Genomic DNA, 25,368 nt, shown 5'->3' on the forward strand with positions numbered 1-25,368 from the left:
TCGTTAATTCGACAGGTCATTAGTTCAACAATGTCTAGGTCGACAGTCAAAAGGTTGACATTGGGGTTTTCACAGTTTTTTTTACCTGAATGTCAACACAGTCGACATGGACACAGTTTAAAGTGCACCGTTTCCCCTCGCATGGCTCGCTATGCGTCGGGCACGGTGCCTCGCTGCGCTCGGAACACTATTTTATTCTCCCACCACGCCCTAGTGGATGGTAGGGCATGAAATACCGCCTGTCGGCACATTTCGGCTCAAAAAACTTTGAAAAACCCCATGTCGACCTTTTGACTGTCGACCTAGACAATGTCGAATTAATGACCTGTCGAACTAACGACATGTCGAACTAATGACCTTTTGACCTAGAACAATGTTGACCCTTTCCTATGTCGACCTAGACCCATGTTGACCTTTTCCCATGTCGACCTAATGGTGTCGACCTAATGACTGTCGACCATCATGCTGTAGACCAAATGACCGCATCCCCTGCAATGAATACAGGCATATCTGTGACACGCCCTCTTGTATAGTGCGCATGCACGCCCAGCATTTTCCTAGGCATGCCTGCCTTTTTCTTAGCACTCCCACTCAATGGCCGGTCTCCACCACAAGAAGCCTACTTCCTGTCCATCACCTTGCGAATGGCTTGCACATAGAAAAAGTAGCAGGATTTCATTTCAGGACGGCTTTGCGCATATGCAATACGAGCCATATGCATGTGCAATGTATCGATAATCGGTCTCTGCCATAGCAGTGCGCGGACAGCAGCAGAGGGTAGATATTGCTGCTACCGCCCCCAGGCCATCCTGCCCTGAGTATATATAAAGTACAGCACTTCAGTATGGGTCCCTGGATTTACAAAGCAACTCTACCTAAAAGCATTTCTGATCTCATTCACTACAGTGAGAATAGGAAGGTGACAGAGGACCCGATGTATGAGTACTTTTGTCAAGCAAAAAAATGGTCACCTTCATTTTCGAATGGAAAAGAATCCATGCATATTGATCATCATTCTGGTTTGCCAAGTGATTTTCAAAACTATCACCACTGTAATGGCCCATTTTATTTACAAGAAGTAGGCAACCTAGTACTTTCTAGTAGTTATGGTCAGATGCAGCCCTACCCCTTCTGACACCCGATGCTTGTGAAGCCCCTGTGCATGCTGGCCCCCCTTTTCGGTGCTTCAGTGATCTTTAGATGCGAGCTGCCCCAGACACTAGTTCTAGCTCCTATAATGGGACACTCATTTGAGGTTTGCGCCTGTCGCACCCAGCCCCTTGTGATGCCAGTGGTTTGGGTACTTCCAGGCTTATTGAGACTTATGGGTGTGCACTAATGTACATGTAGCTTCCAGGGCCGTATAACTCTGTGTTGATGGCTTAACTCACCTTAATGTTTGGTGTGATTTAAGGCTCTGAGAAGGTTAAAGGTTGTCTAACCACCTAGGGTTCCCATTAGGTTTGATATAGTTTAGTAGAGTGGATCTCAAACTCAGACAGTTTATATTTTCCAGGTCACCTGACGGGTGCACTCATCATTACTCACCGACACATTTTAAAAGATCCACAGGTGGAGCTAATTATTTCACTTGATTCTGTGAGGAGACCTGGAAAACGGGCACTGTGTGCAGGCACGGACTTAGGGATGGCACATTTTATGGGCAGCAGCAGGCAGCCAGGCTGCCTGTGAGTCACTTACAGTCAGACAGAGTGACTGAGTTGGGAGCACTGGGATCGGACGGCTGTCAGCAGCATGGCCGAGTGGAACGGGGCCGATGTTGGTGGCAGTGCTGCTTGTCACTCCTCGGAGTTCCCCGTTCTGCAGCTGCAGATGAATGACTGCAGTCCTCCTGCTCCTGAGTCTCCGCTTACTGGCTCAAAGCTTGGGCTGAGCCACTGCCACCCCACCTGGCGCCCACTGAAATATACACAGCTGTGACAATGGGTGTCATGTGCAGGGGGAGGCACAGTGCGCTTCTGCTCCTGAACACAGTCATGTTCCATCCTCACCTCCTCTCGCTTATCTCCTCCCTGGACGTGACCTAACCCCCCCCCCCCCCCCTCTGCTCACAGACGCAGTCTCTTTTCTCCACTCCTCTCTGGCCTGCGGGTGAAGTCTCCCCCCTCTTGCTCATGGCTGCAGTCTGATGTGGGTGATAGCCTGCCCCAGCATCCCCCCTGTGTTTGTGGAAAGCTGCTGCCTGGCTGAGGAGATAACATGGCCTCCTCCAGGATACCTCCCAGGTAACTGCTCTCCTGGGCACATCTGCTGATGTATTATATATATATATATATATATATATATATATATATATATATATATATATATATATATATATATATATATATATATATATAGAGCGGCTGTGGTTCGGCACTCCCTGTGACAGAATAACTGCGGCCGGTGCCTATACAAAAAGGCAAATGTAGAAGTACGGTGGTATGGCACTCGTAGCCAATAATAAATTGAAGAAGGAGCCAAGTAGATAACAACGTTTCAATTTTTATCATGATGAAAATTGATAAAAATTGAAACGTTGTTATCTACTTGGCTCCTTCTTCAATTTATTATTGGCTACGAGTGCCATACCACCGTACTTCTATATATATATATATATATCTATATATATATATATATAGATATATATATATATATATATATATATGTAAAATGGATTCTACAAAAGATGAAAAGGGGCGCCTAATAGTGCATTATGACTTTTTAATAATACAACATGCTAAAATCAGCAGTGCGACAAATTTTATCAGCATTGGGCTGATAACCACAAGATTTCAAACAATTCCACACTGGCAAATGTCACAGCCTCCGACCTCACAGTGCACTCACGGATCCCTCCGGTTTAGCCGACGATCTCAGAGTCTCATCGTTTGGGCAAACCTCGCGGCAGCTCCAACGCTGTGTTCTCCGGAAAAAGAACCTGTCCTCAGCTGCCGTCGTTGGCTCCTGCCAGTCACTATCACTCGCTGGTCTCTGTCAGATGGTCACAGGCTTCTCTCCTCCTTGCACGCTAGTGTGGGCACCACCGTGTTGCCACACTCAGCCGCCGGAGGTCTGCTGGACCAAAATGGTGACTCCCTGCTTCTCTGTCACTGACTGTGACCTTCTGTGAAGTGCATCTGTCACCTGCTGTCACCAGTACAGAGCAGAGTGAAGAAGTTTGGAGCAGCCCTTGACCTGACCTCATGCTGATAGAAGGTCACAGTCAGTGACAGAGAAGCAGGGAGTCACCATTTTGGTCCAGCAGACCTCTGGCAGCTGAGTGTGGCAACGCGGTGGCACCCACACTAGCGCACAGGGAGGAAAGAGTCTGAGAGCAGCCTGTGAGCATCTAACAGAGACCCGCGAGTGACTGGCAGGAGCCAGCGACAGCAGCTGAGGACAGGTTGCAGTTATATACCCCACGGTGATAAATACAGACTCCACCTTTGATAAAGCTGCATTCTCACAAGCAGCGAAACGCGTCAAGAGCACATTGTAGACCGGACCTGCCACCACACCATTTGACTATCTCTATTCGATCCTTTGAACCAGTATGGATGCCTATTTATCACAGCCAGAGGACACCATCTAACTCATCCTCAAAGCCATTGGGCTACCACCTACCCCTGTATTCATCCACGCCATCAGCAGGAATCAAGGTACTCTGTTCTTCCAATCCGAACACCTGGTCATTTAGACCTGACACACCTTGAGGACACCTGTCTGACCCACCTTCAGGAGAGTGCCACCTCTAGCGACACCAGTGACCCAAGGGTATATCAACATCAAGCCCACCATCTTCACGGGTCCCCACCAAAGTGGGCCAACAGTCGCACAATTTTGAGGACTTCTCCGCTACCACCAATATTGGGATTGGACATTCCCACATATCACCAGTGGTAACTATAAGCCCACAGGGCCATCACTTTCTACAATTGCTGTGCCCCCCATTCCATTCACCATTTGCATCCATATGGTTTTAGTCAATGCAGTTTCCGGCTCCTATACATTTTAAAACCATCACCACTCTATGAATTTTTTATTGATTTCATTCATTGCATTATGTATGTCATGTTTTTAATTTGTTATTAAATATTGTTATATGACCTTTCATCATACAGCGCCACTTCCTTTCTTTCCTTTGTACTTGAACCATTGGGACTGACAACCCCATTACCAAGTGGCAGCTCTTGACAAAACACCCCTGGTAAGCGCCTGTCTGTGCACCCTAGGTAGCACACCCAATCCTCTTTTTTCGGAGAACACAGCATTGGATCTGAGGTTTGCCCAAACGCTGAGATCGGCGGCTAAACCAGAGGGATCCGTGAGTGCACTGTGAGGCCGGCGAGAGAGAGAGATATTTACTTAACAATGAAAATGTTTGTGCCTAGGGGCGGCCTGACCCCTAAATTTGCCCCTGGCTGTGTGGGGTCCTGAAGATCGACTTTGAGAACCTGTGTTTTAGTAAAGTTCCGCAAATAGGCCATAGACATATACAGGTGAGTTCTATGCAATGTTTAGATTTTCTTTTTATATTCCATATTTTAGATTGATCATCATCATCATCATATTTATTAAATGCACATGACAAGGACATACAAACCACACAACAACTTTATATTTAAACAAGTTTATTGACTTTTTCATTTTTTTTGCAAAATAAAAAACATAAAATAACCACAAACATAAAGGCCATAGGCTGTATAAACCAAATGAGCCAGCCACTTGGTTATATAAATTGACATTTAAGATTACAACTGGATATTATTGCATATACCCCAGGTGCGTTCGTATTGTTGTAACATTTGGCAAGTTTACAAACTGAGCTTTGGTTGTGTAAAACAGACGACTGTACTTTATTCCTATGGGTCACAGCATCGCGATACAAATTTAGGTTGTCAATTGCACGCATGAACAAATATTGCAAAACCTAACATAGCTTAATTGAATGGACACCCCCCCCCCCCCCCCCAAGTTAACCAATGCAAACTACCTTATTAGTCCATTAGACAGTCTGGCTATTTTGTTATCTTGCTGGTATATTTTTTATAGGGTTCCCCTATTTAAGTAGCACCTGTATTAACTATGCTAAGTGTCAGTGCCTCTGTCAACAATGCACCTGGTTTTAGGAACCACAATTTCATTAAAAAAGGTATATGGCTTTCAATCAGTGGGGTTTAGCAAAAAATATCTGATTAGGGCTAGTTCCATATACTTGGTCTTCACCTTTACCAAACTCAGGAGTTTTATTACTGTAGACTTCAGCATACTACAAAATGTTCCCTTACACCCTTTGCCCCTATCAGTTGTCCTCACATAAGTAATTGTGCACTTCAAATGGTCTTCAAATTATCCCTTAGATAATGTAAGCATTTAACGTGTGGCTTTTATATACCTGAAGAAAACTTAAATAAAATAAACGGTCTGTTACTTTAATCTGTAGTTTGTACTTAAATACAAAGCTTGTTGCAAATTGCCAGGCAAACATAGCCACCCTTTGGGCTATTTCACACACTCCGGCTCCTGCCGGGCGGCGAAATCACGCACGGCCAGGAAGCCGTGCCGCACACAGTTGTTTACAATGGAGGGTATGGCCACAGCCCAGCAGTCATCCCTTTCAGTGGTGGGATCCGGCTGCAACCCGGCGGCCGGGCCATGGCCGTCCCATGTGAACGGACACATTTGTGTCCATTATTAATTGCTGTGTGCGGCAGGAGCCGGAGCGTGTGAAATAGCCCTATTACTGGTTTAAGAACTTGAAAAGGCAGATTAACTGTTACTTTGTAGTTTTGAATTTGAAAAATATATAGAAAAAATAGGAGTTAAAAAATTTAAAAACAAACAAAAAAATTGAATTGCGCATTCTTTGAAATGCACATGAGCAGCCTAAAAGGACCATGCTAGGAAAAATCATATAAAAAGGCCACTAAGCCTAAAACAAACATTCTTTGCATGGAAAAGTTAGATAACATTTACTAACACATGTAAACGTTCAGGAAGGTATTTATTAATAGCGCATTTATGGAGGTGCGGGATTTGTTATATGCTAACGTTCCTGAATGCGATCAATTGCTTGTAATTAGGGAAGTATAATATCAGAGAGCTCTGGCATGGTGTTATAGGAGAGCAATTACATTGATATATTACCATATATGCTCCCTTAATCCTATTTATGATTAATATACTCATATTTTACTATTCCTCAACTGCGGCATATTTTATTTCAGGTTTTTAAGGGGATACATCAGACTATACACAAGGATTCCGTAAACAAGATATTTGTTTCCTATTTTATATTAATTATGTAGTTATGTCACATTAATTTTTCTTTCCTACTTTATAGGAATGAAGTCACATTAAAAAGACCCTATAGGAAAAGCATATACATTTCATAGACTGTACTAGATAAATGACAGCTGGCACCTTATTGGTTGCTAGAGATTTACTCTTTCCACCTGCTCTCTAGAACGTTTGGTAAATCCCCCCTATTCTGCTAAAATACGTAGTGATAGCTTGGCCCAGAAACAGCTTATGTCCTACTTAACAATATGTAAATTATTATTTTTGTTGTTGTTGTAATTAACACTGAAAACACACACAAAAAAGAACACGAAGATAAAGAAATACTGATACAAGAATATTCAATACACAACAAAGAGAAGGTTCATATGCTCAGTTTCCACGGCATATTCATGAAATGCAATATCCACTGAGCTACATCAGTCTGGAACACAGTTCATATGGAACCTAACAATAATAATAGGTTAAATGAAATGAGGATCCCAGCGCTATTTCCTTTCTGGATTTAAATAAAGCACAAAAAGTAGACACCGTCATGGTGTAAACTGGACTAATATTTTGCCTCTGTATTATCTAGGAATAGAGTTATCATTGAGGTGTTCCTAGTGAATTTTACAAGTTGAATTCTCATTCATATTACTTCAGCTCACAAAATGGCTGAGGTAATGAATCCCCTATAGCATTTTTGGACAAGGCCATAATATTCGAAGGACGGTATCCAATTACCCATGATTGCAGGTAATTGGCTACCAGAGGGTTATCCAATTAATCCCCAATGAGCCAACCTTTGTCTTGGCTTATTGGGGATATTGTTTCAAATGCCTGAGTCAGGCAAAGCAAAATCCCCGAAAGCAGCCCCGTTAAACAAGGCTGCAGCAGCCGAAAACAGACAGGTTTCACTGAACCTGTGTGTTTTGGGAATGAAATGTTTTTTTTTTTTTTTTTTCGTAATCGGACGATCTAATTGGATAGCCCGATGCATTTTGATTTTTTTTTAAATAGCAACAAAACTGATATTCCTTATATGTTAGGGGGGTATCCAGTTACCCTCATTTATTTTATCAAGGGTAACTGGATTCTCCACTAACATATAAGGCCCTACATTCATCTGCCAGGACCGACTAGAAAAAAAATAAAATAAAACAAAACAAAAAACACCACAACACAGAATACAGTGGACAGGAATATACACAACCAAAGAGTAGTTCAGCTGTAAAAAACAGCACTCTTTCCAATGTTCACAGTATACCTTATGCAGTCCTTTTGTAATCGATACAGGTCCACATTAAACAATCACTTCACAACATTAAAGGTGGAAGACCACTGTGTAATAAATGAATGATATAACATAAATACATATTTTAGGTCATAAAAGAATAGCTAAAAAAAAAACAAATACTTGCAAGTAGGGTCTTTTGCTTACCCTGAATATCCCTGTAAATAAAGCCCTTCTAGTGTGTAGATTCTAATCTAGCGTAGGCAGTTCACATACAAGAACATTAGTTCCCGGTAAAGTTGGGAACCAGATCACTACTGGATAGTAGTGTCCGTCTTCTACGTTTTTTAATGCTTTTGGTGGGCCAGAGACTAATAATCATTGTTTTTCTGTGAAATTTTTGAGGAGCTATAAAGATAACTGATTTCTAAACAGATCATTTTTTTTTTTTTTAAGCAAGCAGAAAATTCCTTTTACAGGCCAAACTGCACTTTCTGCCCCAAATCCTTGAGAATAATACACTGGGAACAGTTTTAAAAAAATGCATACTAAGAAAAAACAACCTTAAAGCAGATTCATTTCTAGAAGGGTAACACTGCAACAGGCCGTCGCCTCTCAACGACCGAACCGGGCCAACTCTCATTAAGAGTGGCACAAGCGGTACCTTGGCTTTTGCATTGTTTTATCTGCCGATTATAAAGAACGTGCACGATAGTTATTAAGAAAAAAATACCTGAATCTGAATATTTTCTGATTTCTAGGAGCTTAGTATCTTAAGAACACACAGTTTTAAGCACGATTGTCGAGCTTTCCAAAAATCTGAGGTTAGCTTGACACTCTTTTCTGGATGCTACACAACTTTGTTCCTAACGTTCAAAAACACAGTACTAGCAGAAGAGATAGACTTTGCGCTCCACAATATAATATTATTTTGTTTGAGCACTTGGTCCATGTATTGGCTTATTCTCACCCGAGAGTTTTTGCTCTAGATACATCCCTGTATTTAGTGCTATGAATACCTAATCTATGTTACGTTGTCAAAGGTGGTCATAAACACCATGTTGTTAATGCATTAAACATTTTCTGTGACACATGAGGGTCTACGTGGACCTCCAGCTGAAGGTAACAAGCTTGTATTATTTTAATTTTTTTGACCTGCTTGAGAAATTGTGCTTTGAGCTTATAAAAACAATAAATGCACACATGTGGATTCAAATCAGTGCTTCGAAGGTAAGTTACTGTACAGCTTGTTTTAACATTAAGACAATATTCATTTACAAGTGTTTTCAAGTGTGCAATTAAGTCATTGCTTAAGCAAAGGCCGCTGACGAAGAACTCCAGAAGCACCACTTGCGTTTTGATCGATATTTATTGAAAACGTGGTCCTCTTTCTCACGCTCTTTCTTCACTCGCTGGTAGTGGTCTTCTTCTTTTAAATACCAAACTGGTGGCCAACGGTGTCTTTCAAAGTATTCCTGGTTTTCTGGTGGAAGGGAATAAAAAGATGTGGTCTACCTGAGGTAAATGTGCAAATTTTCTGTACCTGTTTAGATAAATGACTAACATTTTATCATGCAATAGGAGTAAGGGTGCGAAAAGAAGGGAGTGGTCACAGCTTATGAGGCAGGTCACAAATCAGTGGGGCCTGGTACACCCTCATATATCAGTATGCCGGCTGCTGACATGCAGGCGAACAAGAAGCAGAGTCTGCACTGCTTGGCCAGCCCGGCACTCTGTGTAGCCGGATCGACCTAACAAGCCGTAGGTCCTCCTGGCGGTCAGTCCAGCCATGGAAAGAAGCAACCTTGTATTCACAAAACTCTTGGTCAGAAAAAAGTATTACCTCACGAAACCTAAAAATGATGTATTCAGTAACACATTTGTATGCACATCTGTGATTGCTCACACAAGGCGAGTACTTAAATGGAACCCTCAGTTGCCCATCGATGCACCACTATGCAAGCCTGTCTCATCTCAAAAGGAACATCTCACCTAAGATGCCTGGTCCTCTACTGCTGAGATCCAGACATCTGGTCGCAGTGGCTGAATCCGACACACCCAGAAAAAGTGCCTGGCATCTCAACTCCTTGCTGACTACATGTCACTCACTTTGCAAATACAGATGTGTCCACATACATCTATCTTCTGTGTGATACAAGTCGCGTTACACATAATGGGCGAGAATCACCAAACAGAAAATGCCGAAAAAAACCCGTTTTCGGGGGTTTTACCGCATTTCCATATGCAACAAAGCCCCACCGCCGGGGCTTCACTGCGGGGGGTTACGGCAGTTGTAGATGGAGGAAACCCAATGGAAGCCTATGGGCTTCCCTTCGCGTCCCCCCGCCGCCCCGCGCGCCCCCGCCGATCAGCGCCGCACCCCCCTCACCTGTATCTGGGCAGCCTCCTGCTGTGCTGCCCGTACCAGTGACCTCCTCCTCCCTGCACCTCTTCTGAGTGCAAGGAGGAGGAAACGGAGCACCCACACAGCGAGTAAGGGTGCAGGGGGGACCCGCTGCACATCGCCGGCCTTCGCCTTGGCGTTAATAATCGCATATGTTAATGCATATGCGATTATTAACAACGAGAATGCCGGCGATGTACAGCGGGGGTTATTAGTGAATCCCGCCCATTATGTGACCACCACGTGACTCGGTAAGGCGGGATTAGAAGAGCTGTTTGACAGACAAAGAAGGCTAGATGTTTGCGGACAATCTGTTTTCCGTGGCCAGGCGCAAGCCATCGGACCCCTTGTGAAAAAAGAGGTCCCAACAAACGTACCCAAAAAAGGTCCCAACAAAGAAAATGCAAGTGCACTATAAGTATTACAGAGTGCTAATCTGAAGCTGCTGATTTGTGCTAATGTAACAACGGTTTACACTTAGGGGCCATTTAATATAGGATCACTTCTGCGTTACATTTACCGCACAGCATTGCAATATGCAATCCTTTATCCCCAAAGTATGACCCTGCAGATACAGGGACAGAGACTCTGAAAAGAGCGCTTCCCTGTGTTCTGCATCGCCAGGTAACCAGGGGTCTGCATATGCGTGGTCATCGCTGACCCACCCAACCGCACTGCCCCCATTTTTCTTTTATTACAGTGCAAAAAACATGCAAGCTATGCTCCGCAAACCTGTGAACTTTCAGCTCCGCCCCCAATAGGCTTTCTTTTTGACTACACACTTGTGTAATTGGATGGATATGTACAGACATGTAACTGAGCATGTTTGCTCCGGGTGTGGTACAGGGGTCCGACAGTCGGGATCCCGACAGTCATTAGCCCGACGTTGGAATCCCGACTGGCCGGACCCAGACAGCATGGTGAGCGCAACTAAGCCCCTTGCGGGCTCGCTGCGGGCACGGTGGCTCGCTACGCGAGCCACCTATTCTATTCTCCCTCTATGAGGGTCGTGGGAAAATAGTAGGTGGCCGTCGGGAACCCGGCTGTCGGTGTTTTGACAGTCGGGATCCCTGACGTCGGGTAAATGCCTGTCGGGATCCCGACTGTCGGGACCCCGACCGGCACGTTTTGCTCCTTTAGGCATCTAGCCCACTTTACACCACATGGCAGAGACACTTACCAGCAGACTTTGATTTGATATCTTTTCGGAATTTGGAGCAGACGCTGTTGTAATTTGTACTGATGTGATGCAGGCACCAGGCAGCCAGCTGATGGGCATTGTGAAACTGTAACACAAATAGGTACCGCTATTAAAACCAAATGAATCTACAGTTTATTTGATCATTGTGTGTTTTGGGTCACAGCATACTAACATTGCTGTTGTTCACATTTCCCCAAACAGCTAGGATTTTATGCAAGCCCGGTTTACAAAACAAAATCTACCGTCTGATTGGTTAGTGTTGTTGTGATCAGATCTCTGTCTAGGACTTTCTAGTCCTGAAAATGATTACCGGTCCTGAAAGTGATTACCGGGTCAGATAGAAACACAAAACTGTCTTATAGCACAATTGGTTTCTGCCTTCGGTAGGCACTAGATCAGGAGGGGATAATCGTATCTGTGAGTTATCTTGTCAGGGAAAAAAAAAAACGGTACATGCACAAGGTCAGAAAACATCAAGTACTATATAGTCATTGCTGCACTGTCTATTTGTGAATTCGATTGCTGCTGAACTGGCATTGGCATCGCATTGGGATCGAAATTTTAAAAAACATGTTCAATCTCCATTCGATGTCTACACGATCCTGTTTCGGTTTTTGACTATATAGTCAAAATCAAATGCCAAATTGTACTGTGTCTACACACCAATAGACTCTAACTGGGCGCTGCAGATCTCTTGTGGCGCCATATAAGGGATATTATTATTATTATTTACAACAACAATGTAGGAATGTTTGCAAATGATATTCCATTATGAAGATCCGTATGTTCCTCAGGTAATGTAATAATTCCAGAAATGCCTGATCTCTGCTTCTCTCCTCATCACAGGCTACTCCTGGTGCTTGGACAGTACTATCCTCTGTGGTTAATGGAATATAACTAATACAAACCTGCGCAAGTTCCAGGTAGGTCAGCACTTCTTGATCAATATCCACCCCATTTACTGCGGCTTTGGTCAGCTCCAGCACAGCATGGTGTTCTGCAGGACAAAGCACATTTTAGACTCTGTGACAACCTTTATAAATAATACAAGTATTTCTTGCCATTAAAATATACATGTGAAGCAGATTCTATTAATAATCTGTTTTCAAACATCCCATAAAAGCCAGCAGAATGCAGAACCTTCCTGCCTAGGTTTTGCAACCATTCTGTAAACATTGCATATTTCTATACAGTGAGCCGGGGGAACTTGGGAGCATAACCTGGCTTTAGGATATACTAGGGCAGGAAAAAGGGAAATCAGTTACCGACATTGGGGGGGTGACTACGGTGTCTCAGACCTGCGGGCACCTTGTACGAGGACAGGGCGGGCAGCTGACATCTGCTACACGCCCCACCGCAACCGCGTCACTGGGCAATTTACATGGGAACGCCCAGCGCACATGAGGACGTTGGGCGTTCCCATAGGCAAATTGCCCCCCCCCCCCCGCCCTTCTGTGTGCGAGTGCTGTGGGCGCTCGCACACAGTAGCTGCACATGTGCATAAAAACCTATGTGCATGGGCAGTTGCAAACAATCGGTTCCCCCGTGCGAACGCACAGGGGACCGATTGAATCTGAATAACCCCCCAGGTGCAGAACAGGTCCATTCAAAACCTGAACCTTGGGTGGAAAAAGGGTGTCTGGCATGAACGAGTGCATTCTATGTACTTGCCAGAGTGGTGTAAAGCAGAGATTTTCATTTCCTGAGCTAGATTATTGAAAGAAGATAAAAAGACGAAGAGTTTTTATTGCTTTCATGTGATTTTGAACCAGCTCTCAAATGTCAGCAATGAAGTCTCCTCCTACACAAATCTATGGGAATTAGTTTACAACTTCCAGTAAAGCGTGCGGTTATAGGCATACTAGAACAAACAAATGACAAACAGTAGTAATGGTGCTCAGCAGTTTCACATAAAATGCATCAAGTCCATCGCATAAGTCGCAATCTATATGAAACTAAGCTGGGTGGCATTACAATGGTCTGTAGTTTCTATATTCATGGTCGGATTTGGTAGGATTTTGTGTCAACCTCTTGTGCTGACCTCAAGAAGTCGACACAAGCTTTTCATGTGTTTTTGTGTAGACCGACTTGGTTCATACTTTACTATCCAAGTGGGCACAGAGTGAGATCATAATGTAGTGTGCCGAGCGCGTGCCTTAAGCATGGCAAACTATGAGAGGGGATGCGTTACACGTATGCGGTGTCCATGTCGACAAATGTCAACCTACACACACAAAAAAAGTGAAAACCGTGTGTCAACCTTTTAAGTGTCAACCATGTACAAGTCTATCTTAAACTTGTGCCGATCTTCTGTCATTGCCAACCTAGGGTATGTCAACCAGTCTTAGATGTCCACCAATAATTTTTGACCTAGTAACTGTCGACCTAGACATTGTTGATCCATTATCCCAGAACTGATTTGGTGGTCCTTGAATGTGGCACAAGTTCATAGACCGCAGCAGCTCAGCGCATCTTCTCAATGATCATGTCCTATTAAATCTTAAACTTCAGTCACCCTTCTCTTACCTGTGAGAGCAACAAGATGTGGGAGGCAGATCCTATTTGCCAATGCAATCAGCTCCACCGGGTCCAGCTCTGATGTACAAGATAACTGCTTGGTGTACAGATAGTCTAATACAGCTCGCATTGAAGATCTGCTTACATTGGGAAGCACGACCTGTAAAACACAACATGGAAACAGGTCAGCTGCAAGCCCTACGTGAACACCCCTCCAACCTGTGCTCCCTGCCAGCCATACACATAGCCTACGTGCATCTCGTGTATTGCAGCAACCTCATGCAATGCATTAGTGTGTAGTGCTAGAATACAGAAAAAAAAAAATAAACACACCCAACACCATTAAAACAAAAAAAGTATATACCTCATTATTTGCACTTTCCACAAATGATCCTCCAAACATAGCAGACATCCATTCACAGCTACAGATTAGAAGCGGCTTATGCGCATGGATGTCTCCATCATCCAATTTAAATGTCACATCTGGAACCAAATATGAGATCATGATCACTAAGCTTGTAGGGATGTAGGAGTTCATGGACAGACAAGTTAGGATCAGAATATAGGAGGAGGAAAGGCAACTATCCAGCAAGCTACAAGGATAGCATTATGTTTTCTCCAAGTAGAAATGAAAGAGTGCCACATACTGGCCAGAAAGAGGGACTGCATGCTACAACATATGGCATTCGTATGTCATCATGTTAAATTAATATTTAGTGGCGATTCCCCTGCAGACTGACAGCAATTCTTACTCTATTGTTCCAAACATCCATGGGAAAGTAATTTTCCATTACACAGTAAAGACTGGATCCTGTACGTGAGGAGGCAATGGAAAATATGGTGTATATAAGGTGTAGGAGCTTCTGTGTGACTGCATGTGTGTCATCAGGGGTGTTTTACGGATTAGCCTATCAAATCTGAAAGGTTAGTCTTTCAGCACACACTAAGTTATTCAAACTTTTCTAAAAAAAAAAATACGTAAAACATTAATATTCTTAATGGTTTTATTGGGTGCCGGAGGACTCACTGGCAGTCAGGATTCCGACAGTCATTACCCAGACGTCGGAATCCTGACTGCTAAAAGCCCGACACATGTGCATCGGCTATTCTCCCCTGTGGGGGTCCACGACCCCCATAGAGGGAGAATAAAATAGCGAGCCGCTGTGCCCGCAGTGTGGAGGGTGCAGCAAGCCCGCAAGGGACTTCATTGCGCTCCCCCTGCTATCTGAGTCCCCGCAGTCGGGATTCTGACGTCGGGCTAATGACTGTCGGAATCCCGACTGTCGGGGTGTTATGCGGCACCTGTTTTGTATATCACATACACATATTTACTAATTATATATAAGTATCCACAGAGTCCGCACTCAAATTTATCAAGGTTCAGAAGGGGGTGCTCCAACAGATGAATGAACATCAAGGTATAATATAGGAGGAATGGGCACTCACCAAGGTCAAGGTTTCAACGACAAGTTTATTGTAAGCAAGAAGATAAATCATCCGACGTAACGTGACGTTTCGGTCTTGTACAGACCATCATCAGGAATTAGTACAACATTAGGTAGCAAAGTCAGACAAGTAACCTGGCATCCATCCTCCAGAGAGGATACGTATCCTTACGTTACGTCGGATGATTTATCTTCTTGCTTACAATAAACTTGTTGTTGAAACCTTGACCTTGGTGAGTGCCCATTCCTTTTATATATATATATATATAAAAATAAATAAAAATAAATGTCCAAGGTCCGGCACTCCAAATAACCAGTGTATAACTGGGTCCGGTGCCCTCACAGGTAAGCGAAATAGAGAAGGTAATGGTGCAGCACTCCGGATCAATAATCAAATAAATTCAGACGACAAGGTACTGATTGACAACGTTTCAGTTGTATTAGCCAACTTTTTTCAAGTCATACATATCAAAAGACAAAGTGTACATACCTTATATACTACAAACAATCACCCGTGCAAAGTGACGCTGCGGCAGAGAGGGCGGAACAATCCCCCAGCCCCGTCGCCGTGCAGTGACGTCAACAGACGCGATGTAATGACAAGTATACCATCACCATAAACAAGCAATCTGTAGGACAGAGACAAGGGAGGCAGCATAGTGCTGCAAGATCTCAGTGACTACCGTAAGGAAGCAGAATCGCAACTTTTTGACCGTGATGTATACTCTTTGATCTCCAAGGACCCTACACCCCATTCCAGACGTTTATTGACAGCATCTCTCAAACAAGCAGTGGACACAGAACCATTGTCCCAGGACCTGAGTGACATTCTTATACCGGACTTTCCCATTCTCCCTTTGTTTTAAACCTTGCCCAGGGTCCACAAGAGCCTCACCAATCCCCCCGGGCAGCCCATAATCGCTACCCGCGACTCATTATTCCAACCGACTGCCATCTTTCTGGACTCAATTCTCCAGTCCCTTGTACAATGTGAACCCAGTTTTTTGCTTGATACAGGATCGTTTTTGTCCAAACTTAATGCACTCACCAACATTCCTGAAGGCAGCTGGCTTATTGGATTGGATGTGGTGAGTTATATACCTCTATTCCACATGACTTTGGACTTCACGCTACTAAATTGTTTTTGCATAACAAAAGTTCTTTCACTGTACCACAAATTAATGCCATTTCTGATCTGTTATATTTGGTGCTTGCTAACAACTTTTTTCTCTATGACGGTCAGTTTTATCAACAAGCTCGGGGCTGCGCAATGGGATCGAGCGCAGCTCCGAGCTATGCTAATGTTGTTATGTATGCCATAGAAGATTAGGTCTTTTACAACAAACCAGATGTTTTGGATAAAATTGTTTTCATGGGCCGCTACATAGATGATGTATTTATTATTTGGTCATCCACTAAGGAAGTGTTTGCTGCCATTATTGAGGGACATAACCAATCCCCATGCTCCATTAAATTCACATATTCTGCTAGTCAGAATGTCATGCATTTCCTGGATGTATCGGTTTCATTATCCAATGCCATCATTTCCACTACCTTGTATCAGAAACCGACCGATCGCAACCAACCCCTTTTATCCACCAGCTGTCACCCACATAGTCTGAAACGCTGTTTGCCGTATTCCCAGATGATCCGCATATTGCGTATCAATAGCGATCATTCCATGGCACTCTCACAGATTGACGCTCTTATGCGGAAATTCCGCAACAGAGGCTATTCTGAACAGATTTTACAGCAGGCAAAACCAAAGCTCTAGCATTGGATCGCACTTCTCTTCTGAGTAAAAAGAACAAACCTCCCTCAGAGCCCCAACTCCCATGGGTTAATACATTTTGTCAGGTTTCTTCTTCCATTAATGCCATCACTAAAAAACACTGGCCCATTATGTCAACTGACACTGCACTACTATTCGCAAATACCTCTCTTATGCCATGTTATTCAAGGGGAAAAAACCTCAAGGATCTTCTCGTCAAAACTGACATTTCCAAATTGCATCAGGCTAAACCACGCACTGGTTCTTTTTTGACCAGCAAACCTTTGGGCTGTAACCGCTGCGGGTGCGTTACATGCCAATTCATGTTGGCAGGCAAAACCTTCAAGCATCCCCATACTGGCAGATCCATTAACATCCGTCACCATGTTAACTGTGATACCAGTCACGTGGTCTACCAAATCCTCTGTCCTTGTGGGTTAACATATATCGGTAAAACCGAGTGCAAATTTAAGGAGAGGATGGCCGCCCATCGCGCTGCGATCCGCAAAGCCATCCTAGCGGGCACCAGCGAACAGCCGGTAGCTCTGCACTTTGCTGAATTTCCCCACCCACTCAATTCGCTACGCTACTGCATAATCGATACCATTCCCCCATTCCGTGGTGGCAATAGGGCGCTGCAACTACTCCAACGGGAGGTTATGTGGATACACAGATTAGATGTGGTCTCTCCCCGAGGTCTCAATGAAAGCATTTCATACGCATGTTTCCGCTAATCATATGCATCCATTATTTGTATTGCAGTCACGGAACATGTTGTTTATCGTTTATGGTCTTTCATTTACCTTTTTGACATTATGCCTTTTTGTCTCTCTCCTACAGATTGCTTGTTTATTGTCATGGTGATGGTATACTTGTCATTACATCGTGTCTGTTACGTGATGACGTCACTGCACGGCGACGGGGCTGGGGGATTGTCCCGCCCTCTCTGCTGCAGCTTCACTTTGCACGGGTGATTGTTTGTAGTATATAAGGTATGTACACTTTGTCTTTTGATATGTATGACTTGAAAAAAGTTGGCTAATACAACTGAAACGTTGTCAATCAGTACCTTGTCGTCTGAATTTATTTGATTATTGATCCGGAGTGCCGCACCATTACCATATATATATATATATATATATATATATATATATTCCCAAAACGATAATATACTGGCTCCGATGCCCTCTAGGTGTCCCCTAGGAGGGATCCAATACAAGCAGCGTAGCTGCAGCACTCAGAAATGAATCAACTTAACGCAAAGTGTCAGGATCAAAGTTTTTTAAATTTATTTAGTAAATTCAAAAACATTTGATCTTTATAATTATTTGCAGCTTTAAGATGAATATTAGGCAGTTATGGGCAAAGCAAAAATCCAAAGATGCAACACGCTAAAGATCAATGCACCATAGACTTTCAAACAAGGCCTATTTGAGCCACAATGCTAACACAGGGACAGGTATTTAGCACAAAGCGCTCTAAATAAAAGAATTCGCTCACCAGAAAATGTGGATTTGGAAAGACATTCCTTGATGCGATTTGATTTCCTGACATGGAATGCTTTTGTAATCTCCTGATTCATAAAGGCTTCTTTGTTTGTAATGTTTTCTACCATCATCCGCAAATCAAATACTTCCAGGATTTCTGCAATCTGCGCCACCCGCATCAAACCCTTTTCATTCTCATCTAACTTTCCTGTATACAGAAACTGTAACACCGTTTTAAAAGGCCCATACTGTATGGAGGAATCCATTTGCACCACAGTCATCGAACAGGTCCTGTTAGAAATCGGATTGATCGTCACCTCTTGGTGCATGCTATGAAAGCCTTTGCTCCAAGACAACAAAGCCACACTACCTTCCACGTCACAGTCTGTAGTTAATAAGGTATCGTCGCTTCTTGATATCCGAAGGCAAGCATCTGAAGGTTTCAGGGATGCCCCATCTGTGTCCTCTTCTGTATCAAGGCTTAAAGTCCTCATTAACAAATCCTTTGTAGGCTTCTCCTTCTTGCAATGCCGATCCACAGGATGTAGAGATTGTTCGTGTTCCATTAAAAAAAGGTCATAAAATTTTGAGGAGGAGGTAGCAAGGTAAATCTTATGAGCAAAGATCCGTTTTTGATCCTGAAGGACGAACATGACATCTGCACACAAAGGATTGTCCAGCAAATCTCCAGCATCATTCATGTTAGACTTGCTGGACTCAGGTACTTTTATAACTGGTGGCGGTGATTTAGGGGGAAGGAATGGAGCTTGTAATAAAGGTCTCTGAACTTTCTTCAGATGTGATTTCCAAAACTGGAGGTGTCTCCTGGATATCAAAGCTGCCCTGATTGCATTGTCAAAAACATCCTTGATCCCAAACTGGTCAAAAACACTGGTTTCATAATACGGGATGCCAAGTTCCTTGGCGACTTCTCTTCCTCTTTCTGGTGGAAGGATGTCTCCTCTTTTTATTGGTCTGCAATTTTAAAAAAAAATTGTAATTCTATGTTTTCCTGTAGCTTTAATAATATTATAAAGTTCAAGGTGATACAATGTTTCACAAAATAATACATGACTTTCTGGCTACTTCGAGCAAACTTTACTGTAAAGCCCCATATCCACGCCTAGAGGATATAGTAAAAGATTATTGCGCAGAAATGGCTTTCTGAGCAATATCTTTTACTATATCTTCTAGTATGTACACTCCTGCTCATCATTAACGCCCCCAAACATCGTTCTGCATGTACAGGCGAGGGAGGTCCTTGTTAATGACAGCCACGCTGAAGCATTGGCCATCCCCTTTCCTCTATAGCCCTTCACCCCCACCCATTGTTTCCTTCCCCCACTGGCATCGGCAACTGGGCCTCGCCTCGCCGCCACCAATGTAGGTATCAGTGGGGATTGACTAGTGTGTATTGGGCTTAACCGCTATACATATGTCATTTTCCATATCCTATGTAGTAAAGGGCTAATACTGCTTGAAGAGTTTTGCATGCCAGCAGCCAATTGCCCCATTTAGGCGTGCACAGGCACCAACGTTACGTTGTTCTGGCATGTTAACGGACTAGTAAGTAGTTACATTATAACAGCTTTGACTGTTTTTTCAAACATCCTTAAAATGCCTAGTTATAATTTACTTGTCACGACAGATGAAAAGAACATTTTCCATAATCACCAAGTCCCAATATCTGTGAGTTTGCTTTATAAATGGTGAATTAAAGTGGGGTCATTTTACCTGGCTAATGGGCGCCTTGCCCTATTTACGGCTTCAAGGTCGGCATAACGCAGGTCCAGCTGGCAGCCAACAAGAATGACAGGTGTCCGGGGGCAGAAATGCTTGATCTCCTGAGCCCACATGGTTTTCACATGATTTAACGAGTTGGGATTTGCAATTGAGAAACACAGCACAACCACATCGGACCTGGTAAAAATAAATACAAAATAATTGGACATTTAGGATTAAAAAGTAAAATAAATAAAGAATAAAAAAAAAAAAAACATTATTACTGGCATTATCTACAGAGGTCATTACAGTAAAACAATACTGCTCCATCAGCTGAAATACAATTAAATATTATCCAGAGACTTAAAATGGACCACAACCCCATTGGCCAGACGAATGTGTGCCATAATCAAAAGCTTGTTTGCATAGGCCAAGCAATACATTTAGAAACAACCATACAGACACAGATACATATAGATATTGTTCTAGGAGCAAATTGCTCCTTTTTATTGCTTTTTTGGCCCCTTATTTTTTTCCTGACACTGAGGCCCAATGTGTCCACCAATACTACCACAAACACAGTCACTTGGCATGAGAATGGTCCTTTCTGTACCCTCTGTCTCATGTGTACGCCCACTTATTCAACCTCACAACTACATGTTCTGTTTCTATGTGTGGTTTTATAGGATCTGCTGTGCTGACGTCTGGCGCTGTTTTATGGTGCGATGGGAAAAAGCTAACTCCAGGTACTGAAAACTCTCCATCTATGCTGAGCATTTAACTGAGAATAAAAGGTTTCATTTGAGTTCCTAACCGTAGCTGGGCATCACCTTCATTGTATTTCCTAACCTTTATGCCAACGGCAGTGATATCGATAACCGCTGGATAAGAATATAAAACTATTGCCAGTTTTTGGGGTTAGTTTTGCCCACATTTCCCATAACAATGCTGTGGATTTTTCTTCTTATTACTAGCATGCCCAGCAAAACAGAGAAACAATATTTGCAATTGTTCAACATGAAATAGCATACTATATAGAATGATTTAATGTAAAGCGTTGGCTGTAAATTGCCGGGATTTAGATCACCAACATTGCAGACTCTTCCTTCACAGTCGATACAGAGATGCGCTGTAATGCTCTACAATGTGCGCGTTCACGTGCACCAACATTTAATATACTTGACTGTGATGAGACTTCCCACAATAAATTTTATATATTAATACACCAACAAAGGGGGTATTCGATACCCACCGCTATTTCCGACGGGGGAAATAGCGGCAGGCGCCTATTCAATGCTATCTTGCCGACAGCATTGAAGAGGCAGACCAACAGAACGGGCCCGACTTTAAAAGCTGTCGGAGCGGTTTTGCCGAGAATGGCCGTGAATTGTCGCAATCACAGCCAGATGTCGACAATCCACGGTAGTTTATGTGGACACGCCCCCTTTTGCCAATCGACAGGTGGGACATGCAATCCCGCCTGGCGATTTGCCGTTGAGCAAAACTAAAATATGGGCAAGGGTCATGGCTGTCGGGACGTACCCGACAGTCGTGACCCGGGATTGAATACCCCCATAATGTTTTATTTTGTGCTTTTGGTGTACAGTACAAGATAATATTTGAAGCACAGTTATATTTAAAGAACAGATGCAAAACTGAACACATTGCAGACATCATATACATGCTGCTCTTCTAGATTCCAACAGAATGGCAGAAGATCACACTAGACACCCAGTCTAAAAATAAGATGCTATTACAAAAACACAGCCGGTTTCTCTGCTTTAGATTTTTGTGAGTATGCAATATAATATTTTGTACTAAGTATACTGCCTACAATAACCACAAACAGTTATGGGAACGCCATTTGCCTTAATTGCTTATTTAATACAACAATAACTGGTCTATTTAAATGAATGTAGTAAACTACTTGCCACAGGGTGATGAGCGAGATCAGAGAGCTGCAGTCATGCAAATAGAGATAAAAAAAACAAAAACAACTCCTCAATACTGCTACACTGAGCAGAACTCCCAAGGGGATGCAATATGCACTCAGTTTTAATATGGTAAGGTTATTAACCTGTCCATATCCAACTAGACTGTGCAAATGTATCAGCTGGTTACAGCTCTACACCAATCAACTTTAACCCACATCATTCAGGTTTTACAATGATAATTACAGACACTATAAAACAGGCATGCCCAAAGTCAGGCCCGGGGGCCAATTGCGGCCCGTGCTGTCATTTCAAGCGGCCCGCAGCCTCCAGCTGGAAGCGGGCAGAGCATCAGATGTGGGAAGCACAGCACAGGACACTAAAGGTGGGGCCCCGGCGAGCGTGCCTTTACCTTGCTGTCTGCTGCAGTAAGGAGGTGCCGGCCGCCACAGTCAGATGTGTTTGGCGTCCTACCCCTGCTGCTGCAATCATATATCACCCTACTCCACAATCACAGTGACAGCAGGGTGCAGGGAGGGGAGGCAGCAAGGGGGAAGCTTGCTCCCGTAACATGCAGAGTGGAGGAGGGCAGCAGCGGGAGCCCAAGCATCTCCTGTCCTTGCAGTGCCTGCTTTGCCTCTCCTTCCTCTGGCTCACACAAGGGGCTGGGAAACATACAGAGAAGGGAGGGGGCAGAGTGGGGGACATACAGTGAAGGAGGGTCAGGCTGGGGGACATACAGTGAATGGAGGCAGTGATGGCCATTCAGAGAAGGGGGAGCAGGGGCAGGCTGAGGGACATACAGTGAATGGAGGCAGAGTGGGGGACATAGTGAATGGGGATCATACAGTGAATAGGAGTCATACAGTCAAGGAGGGTCAGGCTTGGAGACATACAATAAATGGAGGCACTGATGGACATTAAGAGAAGGGTGGCAGGCTGGAGGACAGAGCGAATGGGTGCAGAGTGGGGAACATACAGTGAATAGGGGACATACAGTGAAGGAGGGGCACGCTGGGGGACATACAGTGAATGGGGGCAGGCTGGGGGAAATACAGTGAATGGGGGCAGAGTGGGGGACATACAGTGAATAGGGGACATACAGTGAAGGAGGGGCACGCTGGGGGACATACAGTGAATGGGGGCAGGCTGGGGGAAATACAGTTAATGGGGGCAGAGTGGGAGACCATTCTGATGTGATTAATGATTCAAAGAATGTCAGGCTGAATGGTCGGCCCCCACACATTTACACTTCACCAAATCTGGCCCTCATCGCAAAAAGTTTGGACACCCCTGCTATAAAAGAACAAAGCTTTGGTCAAGACACACAATAACTATTCATTGCTGTAAGTATGTCGTTATTTAAACAGCGTACCAATCTTTAAAATATACACTCTGGGTTGTATTTTCTATACTACTAATTATTATGATTCTTCATATAAATGAATTAATCATTAAAAGCAGAATCAGGACTATATTTAATTTAAATTCAAATGCTATAAAAGAATGCAAATTGCAAGGTACTAGTTTGTTTTAAGAGACATATGCTGAGTGCAATCTAAAAGGTTAGTACACATGGAAGCTGACTGAGGTACTCTCTCCCAATAATCTGTCCTGTGTATCCTAAATGTGACTCCCATCCAGCTCCTGCGAGCATAGGCATACACAGCACATTTTATTAGCAAGTGCACGGTTAAAGTGGGTGTGTCTAGCACTGTCTGTCTAGTGTAGGAAATAATAGGAATTCAATTAGCAGCAATGTGCAGCTGCCAACATCACCACTAGCTGTGGTCACCCAACATTTAAATGGGCTGCAGTAAATGGGGATCCTCAGCATGCTATTATACACCCAACATTGTGATCGAGCTTATAACAAAATGAAGCACAAAGCATGACTTGGCCAGCGGTTTCCTGCGCGCCTCTATTGTGTGTATAGAAATACCTGTGGTGTTGATGGTGTCAGAGAAATGTTTGGAATGCTAGAACCTCGGGGCCACTGCGATAATTGAAATCCTGAGTATCGCTGTTAATGATTACTATACATATTCCCATAAATTACGTGTATTTGAAAGTGCATAAGATTCCACTGCGACTTATAGTGAGAAAACATCTTAACACACCGATACAAAAACTGACATGCGTGAAGCCATTCCAACCACAAGCTTTCTTCAAGCCACATGACAAGGCACACAAAATAAAGTGCTTTATATAACTGCTCTACATATCTCTAACCTAAAACTACAAAGCTTCTAAAAGCTATAAATATCAAACTCCGGCACTGCTCCAAGAATCTCAGATATCCAATAACCATTTAAAAAAAAATAAAAAAAAATAAAGCCAAGACTTTGCCCAGGGGCTAAGTACTGATTAAGCTACAAAGTGCTCGGTAAAGTGCTTAAGAGACAAGTACAATGCAGGAATCCAAACGCTTCTATTGCTTAGATGTGTTCTTTACTTATAACAATTGTTCTGAGAAGTGTGACCTCCTGTACATTTTATTATTGTTCCATCTCCCTACAAGATTACATTTCTGGATCTTTTTATAAACATCCTCTACAAATTCTACGCGGATCCAACAGGACAAACCGTTGGTTCTCTTACATTGCTGTGTAGATTGCAGACATCATTCACCTACACCTATTGTCATCAGATGACGCCGAGGCAAAGCACACATTTAAATTGGCGGTAGTAAATGTTGATCCTTAGCATCCTATTAAACACCCAACATCATGAGTCAATGCTTGATTGAGCTTCTAAAATAATGAAGCAGAAAGCATGAGAGGACCTGAACGGGCTAAGCCAGTGTTTCACTGGGTGGAACAGAGAGTCACGATGACAAAATGCTATTATTAGGAATAAAGCACGCTACAGTACAATGATTGCTAGCACCATATGTAAAAGTAAAGATTTGTCTATAGAAAAAAGTTAAGCTAGTACACACCCGGAGATGTATAGTTACTGATATGGACGATATTGATATGGTTAACTATATTGTGTGCGTATTGTCCAGGGTGTACATTTACGATCAAGTAAAGAACAAGAATCTCACGGTAGGGTCATAGGGTGACATGGTGGGTGGGATTCAGTATGAAATCCCGGCGGTCGAGATCCCGGCGTTCAAAATCCCGACGCCGGAATCCCGACCGCCGAAATCCTGACAAGGGGGGGGAAGGGGATCGCCCCCCCTTGCGGGCTCGCTGCGCTCGCCACGCAGCGGGCCCGGTGCCTCGCTACGCTCGGCACACTAATTTATTCTCCCTCCGAAGGTGTCGTGGACACCCACGGAGGGAGAAAGTGTCGGGATTTCGGCGGCTGGCATTCCGGCGTCGGGATTCTAAACGCCGGGATCCCGACCGCCGGGATTTTAACTG

At 43.6% G+C, this 25,368-nt stretch overlaps 1 protein-coding gene across 2 annotated transcripts in view; it reads right to left on the bottom strand.

The window, feature by feature from the left end:
* Nucleotides 1-4,617: 4,617 nt before the first annotated feature.
* Nucleotides 4,618-25,368, bottom strand: part of RHOBTB1 (Rho related BTB domain containing 1) — a 59,855-nt gene continuing 39,104 nt past the window's right edge. For both annotated transcript variants that reach the window (XM_083149141.1, XM_083149140.1), the window contains exons 4-10: nucleotides 20,079-20,264; nucleotides 18,358-19,319; nucleotides 14,006-14,124; nucleotides 13,651-13,801; nucleotides 12,033-12,121; nucleotides 11,104-11,209; nucleotides 4,618-9,002 (exon numbers count right to left, since the gene is read on the bottom strand). In XM_083149141.1, coding sequence (XP_083005267.1) covers nucleotides 8,830-9,002; nucleotides 11,104-11,209; nucleotides 12,033-12,121; nucleotides 13,651-13,801; nucleotides 14,006-14,124; nucleotides 18,358-19,319; nucleotides 20,079-20,264 — 1,786 coding nt within the window. In that variant the 3' untranslated portion in view covers nucleotides 4,618-8,829. The remainder of the gene's footprint in view (nucleotides 9,003-11,103; nucleotides 11,210-12,032; nucleotides 12,122-13,650; nucleotides 13,802-14,005; nucleotides 14,125-18,357; nucleotides 19,320-20,078; nucleotides 20,265-25,368) is intronic.

The sequence above is a fragment of the Crinia signifera genome, chromosome 6 (genome assembly GCF_055691185.1).
Source record: "Crinia signifera chromosome 6, ASM5569118v1, whole genome shotgun sequence".
Taxonomy (NCBI): domain Eukaryota; kingdom Metazoa; phylum Chordata; class Amphibia; order Anura; family Myobatrachidae; genus Crinia; species Crinia signifera.